This window comes from Rana temporaria, chromosome 3, assembly GCF_905171775.1.
Source record: "Rana temporaria chromosome 3, aRanTem1.1, whole genome shotgun sequence".
Classification (NCBI taxonomy): Eukaryota; Metazoa; Chordata; class Amphibia; order Anura; family Ranidae; genus Rana; species Rana temporaria.
In genome coordinates, this window is record NC_053491.1 from 451,832,449 (window position 1) to 451,857,213 (window position 24,765).

Sequence of the window (24,765 nt, forward strand, 5' to 3'; positions counted from 1 at the left end):
GCCTCACTGTGTCCATGCCGCACTGTGCCCATGCCTCACTGTGTCCATGACTAGACTGACGTTTAACACAGGAGTGCCCGTTTTTGAAAAATCGGTGCTCCCCAGCCGTAGGTGCCCCAGACAACAAACTTTGCACACTTGTAGAGGGGGACCTACGACCGGCCGATACCGGGTCCCCAAATTCACAGTAGAAATGACCGTTTAACATGGGAGTCTATGGAAGGGGTGCCATAGGTTCCCCGGACAACAAACTTTGCACACGAGTTTGGGGTCCAGGGGACCTACTGTATGGCTGGCCAGTACCGGGTTCCCAAAGCCTGGGAGATCAGGCACAAAAAGGTGACTCGAGTATAAGCCGAGGGGGGCATTTTCAGCACAAAAAAATTTGCTGAAAAACTCGGCTGATGCCGCGTACACACGGTCGTTTTTTGTGATGAAAAAAAACGATGTTTTTTATCATGAAAAAAACAATGTTTTTTATCATGAAAAAAAACAATGTTTTTTATCATGAAAAAAACAACGTTTTTCAAACTTCATTTTAAAAAACGACGTTGCCTACACACCATCGTTTTTTCAAAATGCTCTAGCAAAGCGCGGTTACGTACAACACGTACGACGGCACTCCATTCAAGCTCCCGTCTCATAACTTACTTCTGAGCATGCGCGGGTTTAAAATGTCGTTTAAAACGTCGTTTTAGCCCACACACGATAATTTTTTATGACACAAAAAACGACATTTTGAAAAACGACATAAAAAATTGAAGCATGTTCGAATTTTTTTTTGTCGTTTTTCAGAAGACATAAAACAACGTTTTGCCCACACACGATCATTTTAAATGACGTTTTTAAAAATGTCGTTTTTTTTTCATCACAAAAAACGACCGTGTGTACGCGGCATTATACTCGAGTATATACGGTATACTGTATATATTTCTCAAACCACCTAACGAAGCAGGGATGAGAAACTGAGAGATCATTAGTATAAAGCAACACGCTGTGCACACATTACCCATAGTTAGGCACATGTTTAATCCCTTGACCACCCTAGATATTAACCCCTTCCCAGTCAGTGTCATTAGTACAGTGACAGTGCATATGTTTAGCACTGATCACTGTAATAATGGCACTGGTGATGTCAGTGGCAGGTAGTCAGTTCCCCCAGTGTCAGTTAATGTCAGATTTACTGCCGCAATATCGCAATCCCTTTATAAGAGGTTGATCACTGCCATCATTCGTATTAAAAAAATATGTACATTCCAATATATACACCATAGTCTATAGGCACTATAACTTTCACGTAAACAATCAATATACACTTTTTTTTATATCAAAACATGTAGCAAAATACATTTGGACCAAAATGTATAAAGAAATTAGATTTTTTTTTACTGGATGTGTTTTATAGCAGAAAGTAAAAAATATTGTTGGTTTTTTTTTTCAAAATTTTCGCTCTTTTATATCGCAAAATATAAAAAACCCAGTGGTGATCAAATACCACCAAGAGAAAGCTCTATTTGTGTGAAAAAAAAATGATATACTGTAAATTTTATTTGGCTACAGCATTGCATGACCGTGCAATTGGCAGTTAAATTAGTGCAGTGTCGAATAGCAAAAAATGGCTGGGTAAAATCTTCTGGAGCTGAAGTGGTTAAGTTATATTTTATTATTCCTTTACTTTATACAAGGTACCTACAACTGGTCAGCCACTTAAACATAAAATGAAATACACCTTATAAAGTGGCTGAAGACAGTGGCGGTGCATCGATAGTGGGTGCCGCCCCCTCTCTCCAGCACCGTCACTCAAGTAAACAATCCATAGATTCATGCATTGCATTAATCTATGTTTTGTCGCTGGTGCCGCTGCCGCCAACTATTCAGATGGCCGGCCCCCTGGTGAGCGCCGGCCATCTGAATAACAGCAGTTGGTTGGCTTTGGAAGTGTCTATTAGAGCCAGCAGCTTTGATAGGCTTCCCGATTACAGCCAGTTGGCTCTAATTGGCTTCCAAATAGTTAACCATGAGACCCACAGGGCAGAGGTGTATTTAGGTTTTGTGCTGCCCTAGGCCTGACTAAACTCATGCGCCCCTAATTTAAATATGACCCACCCCTTCATGTTTAAGACACGCCCTATCATCTGTAAACCACACCACTTCCACTTTAGGCTCCACCTTTTCCTGTTAGAGGTTCACCTCTTCCTCTCTGTACATTAGCACACTCACGCACCATTCACTCCATACTTGCATCAATCAATCCAGTTGGCTCCTGTCTAAATTGATGCCCTTACCATGTGTATGTATGAATGCGAGCCCGCCTCTGGTATGACATGCACCCGGTCTGGCCAATCACCGGCCGTTTAATGCAGGCGTCTATGCGTCAGTCGCTCCCTCCTCCTGGCCAAGTACCACGCTACAGGCCGCGGGAGCCAATTAAATAAAAGGACGGATCAGGGGTCTTTTTTTCGTGCGGGGGGCGGCTTTGGTGCCCGGCTGTGCCGCCCCCTGCAAAGTGCCGCCCTATGCCTACATCCCTGCCACAGGGTATGCGTTCCCTGGTTAACACTGACACGCGTCTCAGCCAATCAGGTTCACTGAGTCTGGTTACCGGTAACCTGATTGGCTGAAGCGTCATCAATGGCGGGAGAAGACATTGAGGGACAGTGGAGGGAGGATGGCTGACCAGAGAAAGGTAAGTGCCGGGCGGGGACGACGACAATCTGGTGGTATTTTAGGGGGCAATCTGGCGGCATTTTACAGGGCAAACTGGCGGTTTTTGAGGGGGCAAACTGGCGGCAAGTGATGGGCACAGTGGCAACAATTGATGGCACAGTGGTGACAATTGATGGCACAGTGGCGACAATTGATGGGCACAGTGGCTGCATTTGATGGCACAGTTTTGACAATTGATGTGCAGAGTGGCTGCGTTTCATGGGCACAGTGGCTGCGTTTTATGGGCACAGTGGCTGCGTTTGATGGGCACAGTGGCGGCAATTGATGGGCACAGTAGCTGCGTTTGAGCACAGTGAGGCTGCAAAATTTTGAGCACCAGCCGCCACTGGCTGAAGATGGAAATATGGAAGCTGCCATTGCCTGGGGGGGGGGGGGGGGATATTGGTTGTTGCAATCTTTTATATCACATGATATTTGCGCAGCGTTTTTTCAAACACAATTTTTTTGAAAAGAAAAATACGCTTTCTTGAATCTTTGTGCACAAAAGCACAATATTATTCTCTATTGTTTATGACAATGAATTACGGTACTTAAAAAAATCTCCATAGGCAACGCTTTAAAAGCCTTTGCAGGTTACCAGTTTAAAGTTACACAGGAGGTCTGGTGCTAGAAGTATTGCTCTCACTCCAACACACACATGGCGATACCACACATCTATGCCGTGAGCTCTGCTCATGTCCGATATACGCATTTGCATTTGCGCGTGAACACTGGAGGATGCGGTGCTTTCTTTTTATCGACACCATCTATTTAATCTTTTTTTTATTTTTTTAAATCAACTGTCTTGCTATCACAAGAGATAAACAAAATCTCAGAAGAGTTGAAGTTGTTATAGCTGCAAAGGGAGAGCCAACTCAATATTGAACCCTACGGACTTAAGCCGCGTAAACACCATCGGTCCAAACCGATGAAAACGGACCGAGGTTCAGTTTCATCGGTCCAAACCGTCCGTGTGTACGCCCCATCGGCCTTTTGTCCTTCGGACAAAAATTAGAGAACTTGCTTTAAAATCAAACCAATGGACCGCTGACTGATAGGTCCAAACCGATGGTTAGTACACAAAAGCATCGGTTCAAAACCCGCGCATGCTCAGAATCAAGTCGACGCATGCTTGGAAGCATTGAACTTCATTTTTCTCTGCACGTCGTTGTGTTTTACGTCACCGCGTTGGACTCGATCGGTTTTTTAACTGATGGTGTGTACGCACATCAGACCATCAGGCCACTTCAGCGGTGAACCGATGAAAACAGTCCGTCGGACCATTCTCATCGGATGGATCGACCGTGTGTACGCGGCCTAAGACTGGGATGCCATTAAAGTTTATGTGCGTGTAAAGGCAGGTGTCCCAATACTTTTGGTAATAATATTGGTGTGAAGTGTGGGCAATAAAGCTCACCCTCTCCCGCTGCACATATGTGACATGTTGGTGGGAAGAGGTTAATAATAAGGTCATGTGTAAACCAATAACTAGATTTTGACCCTCTGGAATCCAATGAATGACTTAAGCCTCGTACACACGATCAGATTTTCCGATGGGAATCGTGTGATGACAGACTGTTGGCCTAAAATCCAACCGTTTGTACGCTCCATCGGACAATTGTTGTCGGATTTTCCACGGACAAATATTGGATGGCAGGCTTTAAAATTTTCTGCGGACAACGGTCTGTTTTCAGATTTTTCGATCGTGTGTACACAAGTCCAAAGTACAAACACACATGCTCGGAGGCAATGCTCATCAAACACAAAATTAGCAGAAGGTTCCCAAAGGGTGGCGCTAAAGAGCTGAAAAAAACACATAGTACGTCACTATGTTCATGTTTGTTGGCTAACAATTGTGTGCCGTTTGTATGCAAGACAAGTTCATGGCCAACGCCCCTCAGACTAAAGTCTGGCCCTTTTGTCCAATCATGTGTACCAGGCTTTAGACATTCTTCTGAGACTCCCATTGGTTTCTAAAGCCCATCCTTCTGACAAAAATATTCATACAGTCTTTGGATTTATGTGTATAATAAAGATTTTCTTCTCCCTTTTCAGACTCCAGATAATGTGATTGTAAAGAGAGATACCACCCGGCAAACTACCACAAAAGGAATAATTTCCTCCAGTTACAAACTAACCGAACTTGCAAAGTGAGAACTTTTTGTGCCTATCATCAAAATCTTCCGAAGGCAATGTAGAATAAAATACACAGTTAATATTACACATGTAACTACATTGACAAATAAATGGGCCACCTTAAATACACAGTTATAAGGCAGCTCTTTCATGCCTCGTACACACGATTGGGCTTTTGCCCGACCAAACTCACATCGGAATCCCGAGGAAAAGAGAACATGTTCTCTATGTAAACTCCGATGGAATTCCTCGGAATTTCTGATGGAAAAACGCAGATGGGCATACACACAGTCAGAATTTCTGATGGAAAAAGTCAGTCTGACTTTTTCCATCCGAAATTCTGATCATGTGTACGGGGCATCACCTGCCAAAGGATGTGTATTTCTGTCCATCCAGTCCTGAGATATACACAGCTATCTAGAAGGGCAGTAAACCTTATTTTTCTAATCTGCAGTCCAAACACGGATGTAGCTAAGCCTCCCATTGAACTTAGATTCACCCCTCCGCTTGTTCACTGTAGCACCCTCTCCATGTCCTCTCCATTAGGCAACTATCACAGTTTAAAAAAAAAATCCCCATATAGAAATGGGACCAACTCTTCACACAGAACCCTCAAGATAGTTTATTAAGTCACTTGGCACAAAAGTAAATCCATCTGATATTCAAGCAATCCCTCAACGTGTTTCACTCAATCAAGGGATTAATCATGACTCCATCATTAAAGAAGTTGTAACCCTAAAAAAAAACGTTCATTTAAAGCACGATAAACAGCATGGTGCTTCAGCAGTGTAATTTGCCCCTCTCTATACTGTAAAATACCTGGTTGATCCTGCCTGTTCCTGTGCCCCCCTATGTAATCATGGCCTGCTGATTCATAATACCGTGGTCAGTTTATGTTCCTCAATCATCCCCGCAGCCTCTCAGTAGTCTGTGGGCCAGATCCTCAAAGAAGTTACGCTGGCGTATCTATTGATACGCCGCGTAACTTCTAGTTTGCTCCGGCGTATCTTTGTTTTGTATCCACAAAACAAGATACGCCTGAAGCTGGGCTAGATCCGACTGGCGTACGTCTTAGTACGCCGTCGGATCTAAGGTGCATATTTACGCTGGCTGCTAGGTGGCGTTTCCGTCCATTTACGCGTTGAGTATGCAAATTAGCTAGATACGGCATTTTTTTAGGGCATTTTTTTACGTCGTTTCCGTAAGGCTTTTTTAGGCGTATAGTTACCCCTGCTATATGAGGCGTACTCAATGTTAAGTATGGCCGTCGTTCCCGCGTCGAGTTTTGAATTTTTTACGTCGTTTGCATAAGTCGTTCACGAATAGGGCTTTGCGTAGAATGACGTTCACGTCGTAAGTATTGGCTTGTTGCGGGTTAATTTTGAGCATGCGCACTGGGATACCCCCACGGATGTCACATTTGCCGTTCAAAAAAAAGACGTAATAACATAAAATACGCCCCCATCACATCCATTTGAATTGTGCGCCCTTACGCCGCCAAAGTTACACTACACCGCTGTAACTTACGGCGCAAATTCTTTCAGGATAAGGAAAAAACGCTGTAAGTTACGGCGGCGTAGTGTATCAGAGATACGCTACGCCGGACACAACAATGCGCCACGCTACGTGGATCTGCCCCTGTGTGTGTATGTGTGAGCCTTCTCCTCCCCGCCTCTCCTGCCGCTTTCCACTGTGGTTGTAAAGTCACTAATTACAAATCCTGGAATCCCCTCTATTACAGCAAATATACAGAGAAGTATGTGTGTTTTTTTTTTTTAATTATGCAGCTAAATACCTTATTTAACAGTGCTTCTGTGACTTCCTGGTTGACGTCAGAGGGTAGTCTTTAGATCGGCGGGGGGGTCACGTTACTGCACAGCGGTGCTGTAAAATAAGATATTTAGCTGCATAATTTTAAAAAAAACACTTACAGTGGGGAAAATAATTATTTGATCCCCTGCAGATTTTGTAAGTTTGCTCACTTACAAAGAAATGAATGGTCTATCATTTTTTATCATAGGTGTATTTTAAAGATCAACCAAAGTTCCAGAAAATAAAACCACATGAATCAAATTCTATAAATTAAGTTGCAGTTCAGTGAGTAAAATAAGTATTTGATTCCCAAGCAAAACACGACTTAATAGTTGGTGGAGAAACCCTTGTTGGCAAGCACAGAGGTAGGACGTTTCTTGTAGTTGGTTACCAAGTTTGAACACATCTCAGGATAGATTTTGGTCCACTCCTCTTTACAGATATTCTCTATAACAGACCCCCAAAGCATCCTCCCCATGTTGAGGGCATGTGGCCTGGTACGGTTCAGGAGGGGGTGCTCTCTCGTCCCTCCCTCTTGTCCTGCGGCCTGCCAGTGCATGCTCGGATAAAGGGTCTGGTATGGATATTTGGGGGGAACCCCATGTCATTTTTTTTTTAGATTTGACGCAGGAGTCCCCTTAATATCCATACCAGACCTGAATGGCCTGGTAATTGAATTTGGGGGGACACCCACACATTTTTTTTTTAATCAATGACTTTTCTCTGTATTGCCGGGAGCCGACAATTCATTATAGCCGCGAGTAGTTTTAAATTACTTTTTTTCCTTCAGAAATTACAGTTTGTGCAGGGACAGTTTTAAACACGGGAAACAAACGCTTCTTTACAGGCATACTATAGACACCCACCAGGTACGAAATTTAAAGGAATATTTCATTTTTATTGTTTCACTTTTAGCATTATTAAAATCACTGCTCTCGAAAAAACTTCCATTTTTAAAACTTTTTTTTTGCATTGATACATGTCCCCTTGGGCAGGACCCAGGTCCCCAAACACTTTTTATGAAAATAACTTGCATATTAACCTTTAAAATTAGCACTTTAGATTTTTCATGTTCAAGTCCCATAGACTTTAACGGTGTTCGGATGTTCGAACTAATTTATTGCCTGTTCGCATGTTCTGATGTAAACCAAACTGGAGGGTGTTCGGCTCATCCCTAATTGTCATGCTGTAAGACCCATCCACGACCCATCTTCAGTGTTCTGGCTGAAGGAAGAAGGTAGCCAGTCTCCAGACCTTAATCCTATAGAAAATTTATGGAGGGAGCAGAAACTTTGAGTTGCCAAGCAACAACCAAGAAACCTTAAATTTAGACAAGATATACTGTATTTATTGGCGTATCACACTCACTTTTTTACCCTGAAAATAGAGGGTAAACTGTGCCTTTGTGTTATACGCAGGGGGCTGTGGAACGTTTTTTTTTTCCTGAAACTTCCCTCTTAAAGTTAGGGTGAGTGTTATACGCCTATGCGTGTTATACGCCAATAAATACTGTACATATAAAAAAAAGTGGACCAAAATCCCTCCCAGGATGTGTGGAAACCTGGTCACCAACTACGAGAAACGTCTTACCTCTGTGCTTGCCAACAAGGGTTTATCCACCAAGTACTAAGTCGTGTTTTGCTTGGGGATCAAATACTTATTTTACTCACTGAACTGCAACTCAATTTATAACATTTGTATCATGTGGTTTTTCAGTTTTTTTTTTTTGGTTGATATTCTGTCTCAATCATTTAAAATACACCTATGATAAAAAACTATAGACCCTTCATTTCTTCAAGTGAGAAAACTTGCTAAATCTGCAGGGGATCAAATAATCATATTCCCCACTGTACATATACTGTAATGTACAGTATATTTTGCTGTAACTGAGGGGATTCCACTATTTGTGGTCTGTGATTCAACAACTGCTTTAAGCTCTTGATTGAGTGAAACGCATTGAGGGATTACCTGTATATTGTATAGATTCACGTGTGTGCCAAATTACTTAAAGCGGGGGTTCACCCTAAAACATTTTTCTAACATTACATGGTACTCACTCTCTACATTGACAGTATGACGATTTTTTTCGCTGTACATACCTTCGTACAGCTATTTTCCTCCACGGCTTTCAGGTAGTGAATCCCACGGGACTGGGCGTTCCTATCCAGCAGGTGATTGACGTGATGACAAAAACTACCTCCCCTCGTCGCATAAGGAGCGTCACGAGTTCCCGAAAGAAGCCGAACGTCGGTGCGCAGGTGCCGTATAGCGCCGACTCGCCGTTTGGCTTCTTTCGGCAACTCGTGACGCTCCTTATGCGACGGGGGAGGTAGTTTTTGTCATCACGTCAATCACCTGCTGGATAGGAACGCCCACTCCTGCGGGAGGCCCTACCCGGAAGCCGGGGAAGAAAATAGCTGTAAGAGGTATATACAGCAAAAAAAAAAAAAAAATCGGCATACTGTCAATGTAGAGAGTGAGCACCATGTAATGTTAGAAAATCGTTTTTAGTGTGAACCTCCGCTTTAATAAACTATCTTGAGGCTTATATGTGGTGAGCAGTTTACCTTTCTCTATGTGGAGTTCCCAGTGCTCCCATTGTCGGTGATCACCTGGCGATTCCAGTGCATGTAGTGGAATATTTTTCCTCTTGACCCACATTATGCAGTCTTATGTGTGGCACCTTTAAAGTCCTGATATGTCTTTGAATGTTCTTCCATATTTTTAAGCAAATCCTAAATGTGTTTCAATCAATCAAGAGCTTAATCATGGCCCCACGATTAAGCTATTGATTCAGTGAAACGCATTGAGGGAGTGCCTGTACATCAAATGGATTTACTTGTTTGCCAAATGACTAGACATGTGCGGTTCATTTCGTTCTGAATTATTATTCAGACTTACCTTTTGTTATTCGGAGATTCGGATATATTTAAATACCCAAATTACAATATATCCAAATTTTACTAAATGCTCCTAATAACGTAACAAAATTTGTCCGAATTTCCGAAATTCAGACTGAGATTCAAATAAAATTTTACATTGAACTCCAGTCGAGTTCTAACTGCACATTTTGCTGAAATCAAAGACTGTGTGTGTTATTAGAGTACCTTTTCAAAATAATGCTGTGTTTGTTAAAGTGGAAGTAAACCCTCCTATTTTTTTCAGCCAAGGAAGCTGCCATCTTGGCCTTTGTTTAATCTGCAACTGCCATGATGCTGCACATGTGATCAGTTATGAAACCAGCCATTGGATGGTTTGACAGTTTGGTTGAGAGCACAAGCAAATGTGACATCTAGCATTTCCGGCATGCCGGGAATGTTAGCTGTTTTTTTAAACTATCAAATAGATGGGTTTACTTCCGCTTTAAGGCAAAGGTGATTTAAAGTGATTGTAAGCCTTGTTTTTTTATTTTATTTAAAATAACAAACATGTCATACTTACCTCCACTCTGCAGTTCGTTTTGCACAGTGTGGCCCCTATCGTTCTCTTCTGGGGTCCCTTGGTGGCTCTTGCGGCTCCTCCTCGCACTAGATAACCCCCTAGGAGAAGCGGTCTACCGGGGAATTACCTTGCGGGCATGCTACCGAGTCCAGCATTCAGTGTTCATAGACACGAATGGCGGAGTCGGCCCTGTCCCCTGTCGCTCGCATCATTGGATTTGATTGACATCAGTGGGAGCCAATGGCTGCGCTGCTATCAATCTATTCAATAAAGAGAGGGACAGTGCGTCTCCGCCGAGAGAAATACGGGGCTCAGGTAAGTAAAAGGGGGGGGGCTAGGGGGGCGGTCTCTACCAGAAGTTTTTTCACCTTAATGCATAGGATGCATTATAGGGGTTGTAAACCCTCATGTTTTTTCACCTTAATGCATCCTATGCATTAAGGTGAAAAAACATCTGACTGTTACCGGCCCCCCACTCTCCTGTTTTACTTACCTGAGCCCTGGAAAGTCCTGCATCGAGAACATGCGCAAAATTTCCCCGGGCTTCTCGGCTCTTCAGTGGATAGATTGATAGCAGTGCAGCCATTGGCTCCCGCTGCTGTCAATCAAATCCAATGATGCGGGCGCCAGGGAGCGGGGCCAAGTCCTGCACTCAGCGACTATGGACACCGAATGCTGGACTCTGGAGCGTGCCTGCAACGTAAAACTTTTGGGAGAGAGCTTCCCAGAGGGGGTCATCAGAAGCGGAGAGGAGCCTAGAGGATGTTCAGGGCCACACTGGGCAAAACGAGCTGCACAGTGGAGGTATGTATGACATGTTTGTTATTTTAAAAACAAAAACAAAGCTATAGTATCACTTTAAGGTGAAAAAACACAAGGGTTTACAATCCCTTTAAAGAGTCCTTGTAATCATTTGATAAAGATTTTTCTTTTGTTTGTTCACTTTGCTGCATTTGAATCGAAAAAAAAATGTAAATTCGAAGAAAATTTGAAAATTCCGAATACGACTTCCAAATACGAATTGAACAAATCAACTGAATCGAAACAAAATAACTAGATTAGTCGAATCAACGAATCTAAACAAAACAAAACTTTTTTTTATTAATGCATATGTCTACAAATGACGTTAAAAAATTGCTTGAGGCTTCTATGTGGTGGCAAAAAAACTGGAAGCTGATTGGTTTCTCCGCGGAGCTCCAGCACATGTTGTATGCTCCGGTTTTAGTAGATCAACTCCACAGTCTTTTCCCTTGTGCTTTTCAGTTTTGGAGTTTGGACCGTGGCTGCAAAGTTTGAAGACACCCTTATACACAACTTCAGTACAAATTTTGAAGTGAAAGAATATGGTAAGATCATATCCTTTATTCGTTTTATTCTCCCACCACTATGACAGCTCCTGCGGTATCCCCAGAGATGGATATTATACATCACATATACTAGGCTCACCTCAATGTACCGGGCCATGATAAGTATGATAATAATGATATAGAGAGTGCACAGGACAGGGCAGGCCGCCATCTTCCCGATCCGTTCTCCTCCGCTGCCACCTGAAACACGCCCCTTGGGCTGCAGATGCAGCTTCAGGCATGAAGGACACGCCCACTCCGAGTAACTGCAGTCCTAAGAATCCAGGCCAATCGAATTTTAGGACCTGCTTCATTATTGGCTGGGTGAATAATTAGGAAGACAATAGCGAATATTAATTTGCTATTGTCACACAACTGGGTGGGTTCAGGGCACAGTGCTCTGTCCCCCGAGACCACCCTTTTTTAAGCCAATTAGAGCCTCGGGCTCTAATCATGTGCTTTTAAAAAAAAAACATTGGAATCCATGCGTCCGGCGCCCTGCATGTAGATTAGGAGCAGGGTGCATGGATTAGGGGGGCTGCGCCACTGCTCCCCTAATGGACAGGCCACCACTGGTAGATTTACTATCTCTATTTCTCTTGGTGACCACTGCCAGTGCCACTACATACTATACAATTTTCCTTTAGATTTACCAAAGCCATATAATATTTGGTTAAACCCAAACACTGTCAAATTGTATGTAATTAGTCAAGCCCTTACACTACACAATTGAAGGTAAATAAAAAAATAAAACATAACAAGAAAATTGTATAATGTATGGCAGTGATGGGAAATTTTACAATTTTACAGTTGTCACCAGAGCAGGAGGTGAAGTGAAAATCTTCGACTGGGGACACCTGTTCCAGTGACAACTGTCCAAGGGTGGAATTACCCTCACCTTGTAGACATTTCTTTTCACTTCCTGTCGTGTCTCTATTTCTCTCTAGTGAAGAAAAATCTCTGAAATGGGACACAAAAATAAATAAATAAACTGGCAGGTTAGTTTAACTAAAACTAAAGATAAAATAAATATGTGGGCTTTAAATTCACTTTAATAACATACACATTGAATGTTGATGGGGACAAGAGTCTCCTTCCCACATCCCTGCCCTGGGGGATCTTGGGGTGCGTATCAGTATCTGGATGTCCCCTTTAAAATGTGTGGGCCCCCATACATGACATAATCATTCACAAAAGAAAAAAAAATACAAAGGAAATAAACACACCACATGTTTGACACTGTCCTTTAGATTAAAAAAAAAAAAATGTCAGGGAAATATAATTTATCATCAAATGTGACTTTTTTTTCTTTCTAAATGTCATTTTTTTCCATAGCTCATATTAGATGTACCACATCACAGGCAGGTTTAAGGGATTTCTCAAGCATGTTATTTAAAGGAATTTAGCTTTTTGCAATTTATCTATTTGTGAACGTGTTAGCCAAACCTGTGCTTGGATTGAACCATGTAGATTTACCCATCTATAAATTAAAGTCACCAAAATTGCTGCCCTCCTTCAATGCCAAGTACCAGTGTATTTATTTCAACAATAGCCAGTAGTATACAATTGCTACTTGCCATTGAAGAAGTGCAGTGCTTTAAAAAAAAGAAAAATAAAAAAATATATATATATATATATATATATATACATACACACCATATATATATATATATATATATATATATATATATATATATATATATATATATATATATATATATATATATATATATATTTATATATATATATATATATATATATATATATATATATATATATATTTATATATATATATATATATATATATATATATATATATATATATATATATATTTATATATATATATATATATATATATATATATATATATATATATATATATATATATATATTTATATATATATACACACCACACTATATTAATAAAAGTATTGGGATGCATGCCTATACACACATGAACTTTAATGGCATCCCAGTCTTAATCCATAGGGTTCAATGTTGAGTTGGCCCACCCTTTGCAGCTATAACAGCTTCAACTCTTCTGGGAAGGCTGTCCACATGGTTTATGAGTGTGTCTAAGGCCTCGTACACACGACCGTTTTCCTCGACAAAATCCATCAAGAAATTTGGTGGCAGAGTTTTTTTGCTGAGGAAAACTGTCGTGTGTATGTTTTTCGTCGAGAAAACTGTCCTGGATCTCGCCGAGAAAAAAAGAGAACAAGTTCTCTTTTTTCTCGTCGGGAGTCAAAATTTCCTCGTCCTGTTTCTCGTCGGGCTGGTTTACGACTAGAAACACACGTTTGTGCGTATGCTTAGAAACCTGCGCATGCTCAGAATAAAGTATGAGACGGGAGCGCACCTTAAGTAAAAGTAGCGTTCGTAATGGAGATAGCACATTCGTCACGCTGTAACAGACTGAAAAGCACGAATCGTCTCTCACCAAACTTTTACTTAACACGCAGTAACATGGAATTAGTAAAAGCAGTCCCAAGGGTGGCGCCAGTGGAATCAAACTTCCCCTTTATAGTGCCGTCGTACGTGTTGTATGTCACCGCGTTTGAGAACAAAGAGATTTTGTCTTGACAATGTGTACGCAAAGAAAGCTTGACAAGATTCTCGACAAGCCTGACAAGGAACTCGTCGAGGAAAACGATGTTTCTTTTACGACGAGTTTTTCGGTCGTGTGTACGAGGCCTATAGGAATGTTTGACTATTCTTCCAGAAGCACATTTGTGAGGTCAGGCATGATGGACGAGAAGGCCTGGTTCGCAGTCTGTGCTCTAATTCATCCCAAAGGTGTTATTTGAGGTTGAGGTCAGGACTCTGAGCAGGCCAGTCATGTTCCTCCACCCCAAACGCGCTCATCCATGACTTTATGGACCTTGCTTTGTGCCATAGACATAAACCTTGTGGACAGCCTTCCCAGAAGAGTTGAAGCTGTTATAGCTGCAAAGGGTGGGCCAACTCAATATTGAACCCTACGGGCTAAGACTGGGATGCCATTAAATTTCATGTGTGTGTAAAGATAGATATCCCAAATAATATAGTATTTATATATATATATATATATATATTTTTTTTTTTTTATATATATATATATATATATATATATATATATATATATATATATATATATATATATATATATACAGTATATGTGCATATCACTACCCCGTGGGAGCTGCTGGTTAGTTTTTGGGTCTGCCGCTACCCCACTGTTCACCATGCTGGCTCAAAGTCTAGGGTTAAGAAGTTACATAGAACATGGTGGCCACTGGCCAGTCACTGAGTCTTTTCCAATGCTTTTATTAACAACTTCAAGTAGAGGGATGGAGGGTTAGGGGAGATTCAGAAACCTTGCTTTGCATATCACGGGTACTCTCTTGAATCCAGAGGACAGACAGTCTTCACACTAGATCTAGCAACCACCGGATAGGCCTCTCTCACTGACCTAGCAGCCGGTGCGTCGCTCGGTCAAAGTCTCTGCCACAGACTCGATGAATATAGTAAAGCTGTTGTACAATCCATTGCCACAGAACTGTTCAACCGCATAACCCTTTGTAAAGTCAAAACAAAAGCTACACAGCATCAGTTTTTCTTAGCCATCCGGCGATACTGTGAAGCGGGATGCATCCTCCAATTTAGTTTCCAGGCTCTTCCTGAGATACCAGCCTTTTTGCTCGGTCCTCTTTGGGAAAAGTCCTCCCCTGGTTCCTCCAATTGCTCGGCTTCTCCCCGCAGGCAAGACAACACAGGACCACCCCTGGATCAGTAGGCCATAGAACTCCTGGGCCTATTTTCAGTAACGAAGCCTCGGGCCAGCTGGCCCCGAGGCAAAAGAACTGCCACGACACACCTTAGGCCAGGAGGGCCATCAGGTTAGAGCGTGCAATCAAAACAGTGTCTGTACCTTATGTACCCTCTCCTAGAATGCCCAGCAACAGGAACACTCCCACTGGGTTGTTTCTGTGGAGAAAGCACTCAATACATCCAGCATGCTGTATTTCCAACCCAAAATGACAGCGACACCCAGGGTCAAGTGGAAACAATGCACAACGCAGCTGAAATGACATAGAAACCAACAATTAACATAATCATTCTGAGCTAACTACAGCTCAGATAACACTACATTTAAATATAGTGCCTACTAAATAGGAGCAGGGCACTACATGTGTTTGTGCATGTGTCTCAAAAATGTTACCCTTTAGATTATTTCCAATTTTTCAGTGTGATTTTCATTCTGATCATAAATGATATTTCCCAGCAAAAATGAAAAAAATTAAAAAATAACTTCCAGGCAAAACATAATTCATAATGAAAATATGTAATATATAGACCTATAGGATGTATATGTCTTTCTAAAATGGTGGCAATATATGAAGGTGACTTCACACTGCCCCGCTGAGCCTTGCATGTAGAACTTTTGGTACACTTTCAGAAAACACATCAAAACTGCAGGATATAAAGAAGTCTATGGCAAAGCGCAGCTAATCCGCACCAAAACCTTGGGTGCATTGCGCTGCACCTGTGATGCTGCCAAAGAACAGAGCTGTAATGGGAAGGTTTAGTTTTAGACAATAGATTTTTTTTTCTTTCATCTTTTCATTATTATTATTGTAGTTGGAAAAAATTATAAAGTGTGTCTAGTTATTATGTTGCATAGGACCCATGTTGGGAAGGTTGACCCTTGGGCCATTTCTATAAATGGAGTGAATGAACAGGGGGCCAATATGAGATATTCTTTATTTGTTATTGCAGTTCTACCCAGTTTTGAGGTGAAAATAATCCCAGAGGAAAAGTTTTTACGTGTCGGAGATCCAGAATTCAGAGTTGAGATCCGTGCAAAGTGAGTATAAATGCAGACTGTGTTATATGTGATGTTATACCTGTATGTTCTAGGGATCGGTGAAATCTATACAGTACCTGTCTATTCTCAAATATAATTCTCTCTCTTTCTTTTATTAGTTATCTCTATGGGAAGCCTTTGTATGGTATGGCCTATGTGTTGTTCTCGGTGTCGAGAGAGGGTGAAAAGAAAAGTCTGCCAAATACCCTGAGAAGGATTGAGGTATTGATTCTTATTCTGTTAAAGCCAAATTGAACCTACAGTTTAAATTAGCTAAATATTTTCCACGTACATCAAAATAAGAAGTGTGCAACAACAAAACCGTGGATTTTTTTCCGACAGATTTTCGCTCAAACTTGTTTTGCATACACACGGTCATACAAATGTTGCTCGGAAATGACGATCGTCAAGAATGCAGTGATATACAACACTACGATGAGCCGAGAAAAGTACAATGATTCCGAGCATACGTCAAATAATTCCAAGAACACGTAGCACTTTTGTGCATTGGAATTTCCGACAAGAACTTTTGTTGTCGGAAAAAATGAGAACCAGCACTCAATCATTTGTTGTTGGAAATTCCGACAGCAAATGTCTGATGGAGCTTACACGCGGTCGGAATTTCCGACCAAAAGCTCACGTTGAACATTTGTTGTCGGAAATTTCAGGTTCTAAAAAATTAAGTATTTTTTTTATGTCATTAAAAATGATCGTGTGTGGGCTTCAGAGCATTTTCCGTGTTCTAAAAAATGGGCACATTTTTTTTCGAACATGCTCTATTTTTTCACAACGTTTTTAACGTTGTCGTTTTTAAGGTTGTAAAAAATGGTCGTGTGTGGACTTTAACGATGTGAAAAATCTGCGCATGCTCAGAAGCAAGTTATGAGACGGGAGCGCTTGTTCTGGTAAAACTACCGTTCGTAATGGAGTAAGCACATTCATCACAGAAAAGCGCGAATCATCTTTTACACAAAATCAGCTAAAAATCAGCTAAAGCAGCCCAAAGGGTGGCGCCATCCGAATGGAACTTCCCCTTTAAAGTGCCATTGTACGTGTTTTATGTCATCGCGCTTTGCTAGAGCATTTTTTTTCACGATCGTGTGTAGGCAAGGCCGTTTTAATGATCGGTTGAAAAAAACTTCTTTTTTTCTAGACCCTTAAAAACGTAATTTTTTAGAACCCGAAAAACTGTTGTGTGTACGCGGCATTAGGGTTAATGCACATGGAGATTTTATAGGATTTTTTTATTGGAGTAATTTTCTGGTATTTTCCCACACCTGGAGAGCAGCAGGGGTTGTGAACAGCCTGCCATACAAGTGAATGGCTTTATGCGGACATACTCTTAAGCCCTGTACACAGGGCTGGACTGGGACAAAAATGTGACCCTGGACTTCATCCAGACTGGCCCACTTTGACAGGTCTCTCCCATGGCGGCCGGACAACTCCCGCACCCCCCCCCCCCGGCCACCCAAGCCCCCTCTCCCCCTTCACTAGCCGTTCTACTTTATTAGAGTAGAACGGCTGGTACTGGTACTCTTAGGCCCTGTACACACGGCCGAGAAACTCGACGAGCAAAACACATCGGCGAGCCAAGTTTCCCCGTTGACTAACGAGGAAATAGACAACATGTTCTCTATTTGGCCCGACGAAAGTGTACACACGGACGGGTTTCTCGGCAGAATACAGCTCCGATCGAGTTTCTGGCTGAATTCTGCTGAGAAACTCGGTCGTGTGTACGGGGCCTTATAGGCAGTACCAGTGGGGAAGCTAGACATTATTTCACCTGGGGCAAATAATCAGTTCGGTGCCCCCCCTTATGGGACAAGATTAGGCAGAAGTGAGAAACTCCCAGGCCATAGCTGTTGAGTCAGCTGTCTGTCCCCTCCCCCATGCTCCTCTGTCATCCCCCCTGCTCCTCCAGCCCTCCCCCTGCTTCTCTGTTCCCCCCCAGGTATGCGCTGCAGGGAGGCAGAGGCGGCGGTCCGCTGTCACTGAAGCCGGCTCACTGAGCCATCGGCCCACCGGGAAACTCCCTGTAGTCCCAATGGCCAGTCCATCCCTGCCTGTACACACAATCGGATATCTGATGGAATCTAATCCGTTGGATTTTTTAGTCTAATATCCGATGAAGCTGACTTTCATCAGTCTTGCCTACACACCATCGGTCAAAAATCCAATCGTGCCAAAACGCGGTGACGTAAAACACTATGACAAGCCCAAAAAAATTAAGTTCAATGCTTCCAAGCATGCGTCGACTTGATTCTGAGCATGCGTGGATTTCTGTCCGATTGGGGTTCCATACAGACGATCAGATTTTTCTATCGTTTTTTTATCCATAGGAAAAATTTAAAACATGTTCTATTTTTTTTCGCCGATGGAAAACAAACTGATGGGGCCCACACAAGATCCGTTTGACTGATGAAAACAGTCCATCGGTCTGTTTTCATCGGACAAAACCGATCGTGTGTACAGGGCTTTATGGTATTTCGTATCAGCGTTTATCTGAGCATGTGCATCTGATGTATTTTCCCAATGCAAAATCTCCTGCATTTATAAGAGTATGGCCACATAGAGTCAATCACTTGTAGGGCAGGCTGTACACCGCCACAGGACATACAAGTGTGCCCCAAAAATATGCATATAAAATGCCTATCAGATTTTTCCCTTATGCCACATACAGACGATCAGACATTCTGACAACAAAATCGTGTTTTTTTTATGACGGATGTTGGCTCAAACTTGTGTTGCATACACAAATGTTGTTGGAAATTGCGACAGTCAAGAACGAGGTGACATACAACACGTACAACGAGCTGAGAAAAATTAAGTTCAATAGCCAGTGTGGCTCTTGCGTGGAATTTTGTGCGTCGGAATTGAGTACACGCGCTCGGAATTTCCGACAACAACTTTTGTTGTCAGAAAATTTGAGAACCAGCTCTCAAATTTTTGTTGTCGGAAATTCCGACAGCAAATGTCCGATGGAGCCTACACATGGTCGGAAATTCTGAGGGGGTGTACGCGGTATTAGAGTTAATTATCCTTTTACAGCAGCCACAGCCTAAGTAGAAAAGCCTGTTTCCCACCAGCAACTGCAGAGTGGGACTCTTGCTCTTTGTGAGAAGCAGTGGTCTCATTGCAGAGATCCAACACACCTTTTACTGAGTTAAAGAGTTGCTAAACCCTTGTTTTAAAAAAAAAAAAAAAAAAAAGGCCATACTTACCTCCAATGTGCAGTTGGTTTTGCACAGAGTGGCCCCGATCATCCTCTTCTGGGGTCCCTCAGCGGCGCTCATGGCTCCTCATCTTCTCGGGTGCCCCGTTGGAGAAGCGATCTCCTTTGACAAACCTGATGCGCTCCTGAGCCCTGCTGCTACGTCTATTGACACAGACCGAAGGACTCGGCCTGGCCCCCGCATCATTGGCCCCCGCACCAACCCCTTTAAGCAAACAGCTCTGATATCATCTCAGGTCATGCTCCCTGCTGAATTTAAAGCTCTGGCTCAGTCTCAGTAGGGGACATTTAGGACCTCTGCTAAAGATCACAGCTTCTCTACAGACAGCAAGAGTCTCACTCACTCTGCAGCTGCTGGCAGGGGACAGGCTTTTCTACTCAGGCTGCTTTAGAAAGGGTTCACAGTTAGCAAATGATTGGGGCCAGGGGACATCACAAGTTGTTAAGGATGTGGTGAGTGCCATCACCCACTGCTCTCCTAAAAACCATTGACAGGAAGTTGTCATATATACTGTAAAGTAGTAAAAGAAAAAGGACTATTATATATGATATCCAGCATTACTACCCTTAGCATTTGACACTAGCTGACACTAATGAGGAATTTAGTGCCTATTGTGACGGAGGTAGGAGGGGGAGGACTGGCAAGGTGAGTATCTTTACAAAGACTCTGTCAGTTTGTCTTGAATGGGTAGGGTAATAGGCGCATTCAGACAGGAGAAAACCTTTTCAGATCTCAAGTGTGCCTCTTCTTGTTCATGAATTGCTAATTTTCAGATCAATTGTTAAATTGTATTTTACTTTGGCTGGTCTAATTTCAGATACAAGATGGTGAAGGCTCTGCTACTCTGAAACGAGAAGACTTAGTGAAGTACTTCCAGGAGGAGAAGGACATGCTTCAATGGAGACTAAGTGTATCCGCTACGGTCATCACTGACTCAGGTGGGAGCTTCAACTCGTTGGTGTCAACCCAATTCTGAGATATCAGTTTTGGCGTATTGAATGCCTGAAATTGCTTTCTACAATACATAGTGAAATTGAGTTGTCCAAACAAAGAGGCCTACATAGACTAATGCTGCGTACACAAGGTCAGAATTTCCGATGGAAAAAGTCAGACGGAATTTTTTCATCGGATATTGCAACCGTGTGTATGCCCCATCGGACTTAGAAAGAGAACATGTTCTGTTTTTTTCCGACAGAAATTCCGTTCGTCTGTTTGGAATTTCGATGTAGAAAAAAACATGCATGCTTGGAAACAATTTGACGCATGCTCAGAAGCATTGAACTTAATTTTTCTAGGCTCGTCATAGTGTTGTACATCACTGCGTTTTTGACGGTTGTAATTTGGTGTGTCCGTATGTATGCAAGACAGCTTGAACGGAATTCCGTCGGAAAAACTTGTCGGAGTTTATTCCGACGGAAAAAACGGTCTTGTGTACACGGCATTAGACTTATTTCCTTCTATGCAATTTGACACATTCGGCAGTAAGTGCTTTCCATCGATTCTATCAGCTGCGGCTGATTCAGCCTTATCCTATGGCACCTTGATGGCTTTCAGAACTGTTTCAAAGGTGGACCACCAGCTTGTAGGCTGATTTTTAATATGTGGTGATTGGGTAGGTGCTGAATATGTCCGGCCAGCCTTAGACTCTGATTGGTGGCAATTTCTTCTAGCTTCTGCATACGACTTTGGGATTCAGTCTCTGTGATGCCGAGTGAAATGTATTCGGTTTTTAAGAAATTTTCTTTGTGATCTTCCAAGTTTCACTGGGGTATAGGGCAGTGGGTAAACAATTGCCAGTTCCAATCCCATGCTGAAAAATGAGGTAGGTTGGCCAGCAATTCAGCCTCGTAAAACGTTTTATCTCTAGAGAAACATTCCTCCTCTTCTCTGGGACATAGTCCTTACTGCAAAGCAAAGGTACTATCCACAAAAAAAATGCAATCACTGTTGTGCTATAGTCATACAATACACATATATCAGCTCACTGCACAACCTGATGCTGAGTAGGAGTTTTAGGTTTGCCTGGTTTAATCCACAGGGATGCTTACAGCCCATAGCTCTGTGTCCATGCCGCTTACAGAAGGTTTCTGGCGTGCTGGGCTTTAAATCAGCCTCATGGTGCCTTGCACACAGATACTCCGTGTCTGCGCACAGGCACGAGCAACCACAGGCACGCGTGCGCCAACTGTCATGGCGGTGCCCAGGGCAAAGAAGAGAAGGGGGAGAAATCACTGGGGGCTTCATTAGGGGGACCCCTGTATGCGTTTGTGGCAGAGCCTGCAGCGGAGGAGGTGAGTGGCGTTTTAATTGACCGACTTCACTGAGCTTTGTCCTGGGTGGCTATGTAAGAATACACCAGCTATGTACTTACTCCCTCCAGTGGTGAAAAACAGGAAAGATATCCTACTCACAAAAGATACATTTAAAATAAATTATCCTCTCTTACCTTATCCATGCCGCAGGAAACTACTAAGAAGTTCCAGCTTTCACCCATCACGGTGGGCAAGTTGTGTCAACCTTCAGGTTTATCAAGGGTTCGATTAGAGAAACCTCATACCTGGACCTGTAGAAGACTCTGCCAAAAACTTTTCGTGCCACAGTTACATTAGTACACCAAAGTCTGGATCCCAGAGCCCAGACCTCCACAGAGAGACATTACAGACAAACCTTGTTTCTTCTTTACACAAGGCCCGGGTACCACCCATCTTAGGCTTTTGATATCGGCCTAAGCTATGGATCCGGTTATAGCTCCTAGGCCTCTGCAGAAAGACCATCAAAAGAGCTTTTTCTTAGCACATGTTCAACATGACCAAACACTGGCGAAAAAAACTGAGATACTCTCCATTTGGGAGGGGTTATATAGGGGAGGAACTCAATTTTAATTGGGTTTACCAGTGTCCAATCACCTGTGGTGACTACACAACCCATTAAGTAATTAAGGCTATGTGTCCCGTGATTCATGAGCATGAAAAGGGGATTTACTGTTTTTACATAATGGGCTGTAGGTTAAAATGGATGTAAACCCAATTCATGAAATGTGAGATGGGCACATATATGTTCAGTATTTTGTTATCTCTCTTTAAAGAGCTAAGTTCCTTAGCTCTCTCCTGAACAGTTTCTCTGTTATCAGCCTGATAACTCCTGACAAATTCTCTGACACTTTAGATAAAAGCAGCCTGACATTTCTGTCAGGGGAGGTTGCTAATATAGATTAACAGGGAGCTGGCCCTATTACAAAACACCTCTGAGAGTCTCTGCCTATGATGAGAGGGGGTGTGTGCCTTTCCTCCAATCAGCAATGTTAGCTATTTTGGCTGTATGCCCAGACATCACACTCTGCGTTAAATAGGAAGAGAAAATCTCCTAACACGATCTGAACTTTCTAAACAGTATATAAATGTGAAGACAGCAGATATGGATGTAAAAACTATGTAGGGAGATTTGTTTCATCTCTGTGTATCATCTGAGGCTGTTCACTTCACTGGATGTATGGAGGGTTTACATCCACTTTAATTCCCCATCTACTAATTATTTAAAGTAATTTATTTTTGAAAGGGACCCTGTTGCCACAACATTCATTTCAACTACAGTTTTCTCATATGTGAATTTAACATATTTTATGCATGTTATTTACCTGTATAAGACTCTCCTGTGTAAACTCAGATACTAAATGATTAAAATCTTTTTACGTTTTTTTTTAGTGCAAAAATTTATATTTAAAAAAAGAATGCCACAAAATCCATACAATACAACAACATACCGTATATACTCCAGCCTGTATACCTGAGTCTGTGACATGCATATTCAGACATGGGTGTCCAGTGTAAAAAAGTCACGCCTCCTCCTCGTCCTATTCGGTGATAGGCGGAACACTCAGATTCCCAGCAGACACTTTAGCAGCTGCGGATGCACTGACACATACCATCTCCCTATTGAGCCTGAGCAGCCCACACACTTTTTCCAGGTCACGGAGGGTATCGAGCCTGCCACATGAAGCACAGCTCATGGAAGCCAGGGGAGGCATAGATCGCCCCCTGCAGGAACCAAACCCTACCACCATAGGAGGCTGGGAAGAAGTGCTCACGGTCACCAAGGGGACAGATGCAGCGTTACCAGCTGCACAATGCCTTACATTAAGGGACCTCTAGCCTGCCACTAACCACGGGGACTCACCACCTTACCTATAACTATAAAGTGCATAGCTAATTTTAAACATAAATATTGGGACAAAATGATTGCTTTACATAAGAATATAGTCAGTATAAAAAAAAAACCCTGGACCCCACAACCACCCATCTATCGGTCTTCCATGTGCACCCTAATATTGCGATATCTTTCCATTGAGATATGTGTGTGTGTAAACCATGCACACGATGAGCTAACCAATCAAGAGACCATAATACAGTATTTGTATTAGTTTGACTGAGGGTGGCGGGGGACAGCCAGTAGAACACTATATATTTTGCTGTATTGTATGGATTTTGTAGTATTTTTTTTTTAAATATACATTCTTGTAATAAAAACGTAAAAAGATTTTAATCATTGAGTATCTGAGTTGGTTGTGCCGCTATATTCCATCTATTTTTATGGCTTTTCTTAAATTACTCAATTAATAGGACGAGGCACTGTTAAAAAGTGAATGTGAATGTCCAGTAAACACCCAACAGGTCTGGGACTGCTGTTGCATGCCTCTATCTTGAATGTGATGTCAGCAGCCCCAGCAAACTCAGAGCTGTTATTCAAGGTACACGCTATGGTATTCCTGTTCACTCATCTAGCAGCTACATAAAAGGTTGAGGAGACACTCCAAGAAGAGAAGATGGCAATAATGTGGCAGTTCAGAGACAGAACTGTGGCTGTATTACAGAACTGACTCTTGTCTAGAGTGGTCACAAAGATACATTGCAAATTAATAAAAAATCTAGAAGGATAAAATGCTGTAATTAAGAATTAAAAAGATTTGATTTTGTTGTGCTTTTACCTGCACTTTTTTTCACATTGGTGACAAGGTTTCTTTAAGATCAGCATGCAAACCCATGAACAGTCCTATTTCAGCTTATTGAATCTCATTAGTAAAGCAGGCGGATATAGCTGTCAAGTAAAATGACATCACTGACAAATAAAAGTATATAAAAAGAGACTTTAGTCAATTCCTCCTGAGGTATGCAGATAAACCTCTACAAAAACAAAGGCTTTCTAGGTAGATGTCTAAATGTTACTGTCCATTGGTAGGTATTCTGGTTT

At 42.2% G+C, this 24,765-nt stretch overlaps 1 protein-coding gene across 1 annotated transcript in view; it reads left to right on the top strand.

Annotated features, from left to right (window-relative positions):
• LOC120933438 (venom factor-like) overlaps positions 1-24,765 on the top strand; it is a 153,653-nt gene that overhangs the window by 27,074 nt on the left and 101,814 nt on the right. Inside the window, exons 5-9 of the mRNA XM_040346655.1 lie at positions 4,762-4,856; positions 11,359-11,441; positions 16,201-16,288; positions 16,408-16,510; positions 20,339-20,459. Coding sequence (XP_040202589.1) covers positions 4,762-4,856; positions 11,359-11,441; positions 16,201-16,288; positions 16,408-16,510; positions 20,339-20,459 — 490 coding nt within the window. The remainder of the gene's footprint in view (positions 1-4,761; positions 4,857-11,358; positions 11,442-16,200; positions 16,289-16,407; positions 16,511-20,338; positions 20,460-24,765) is intronic.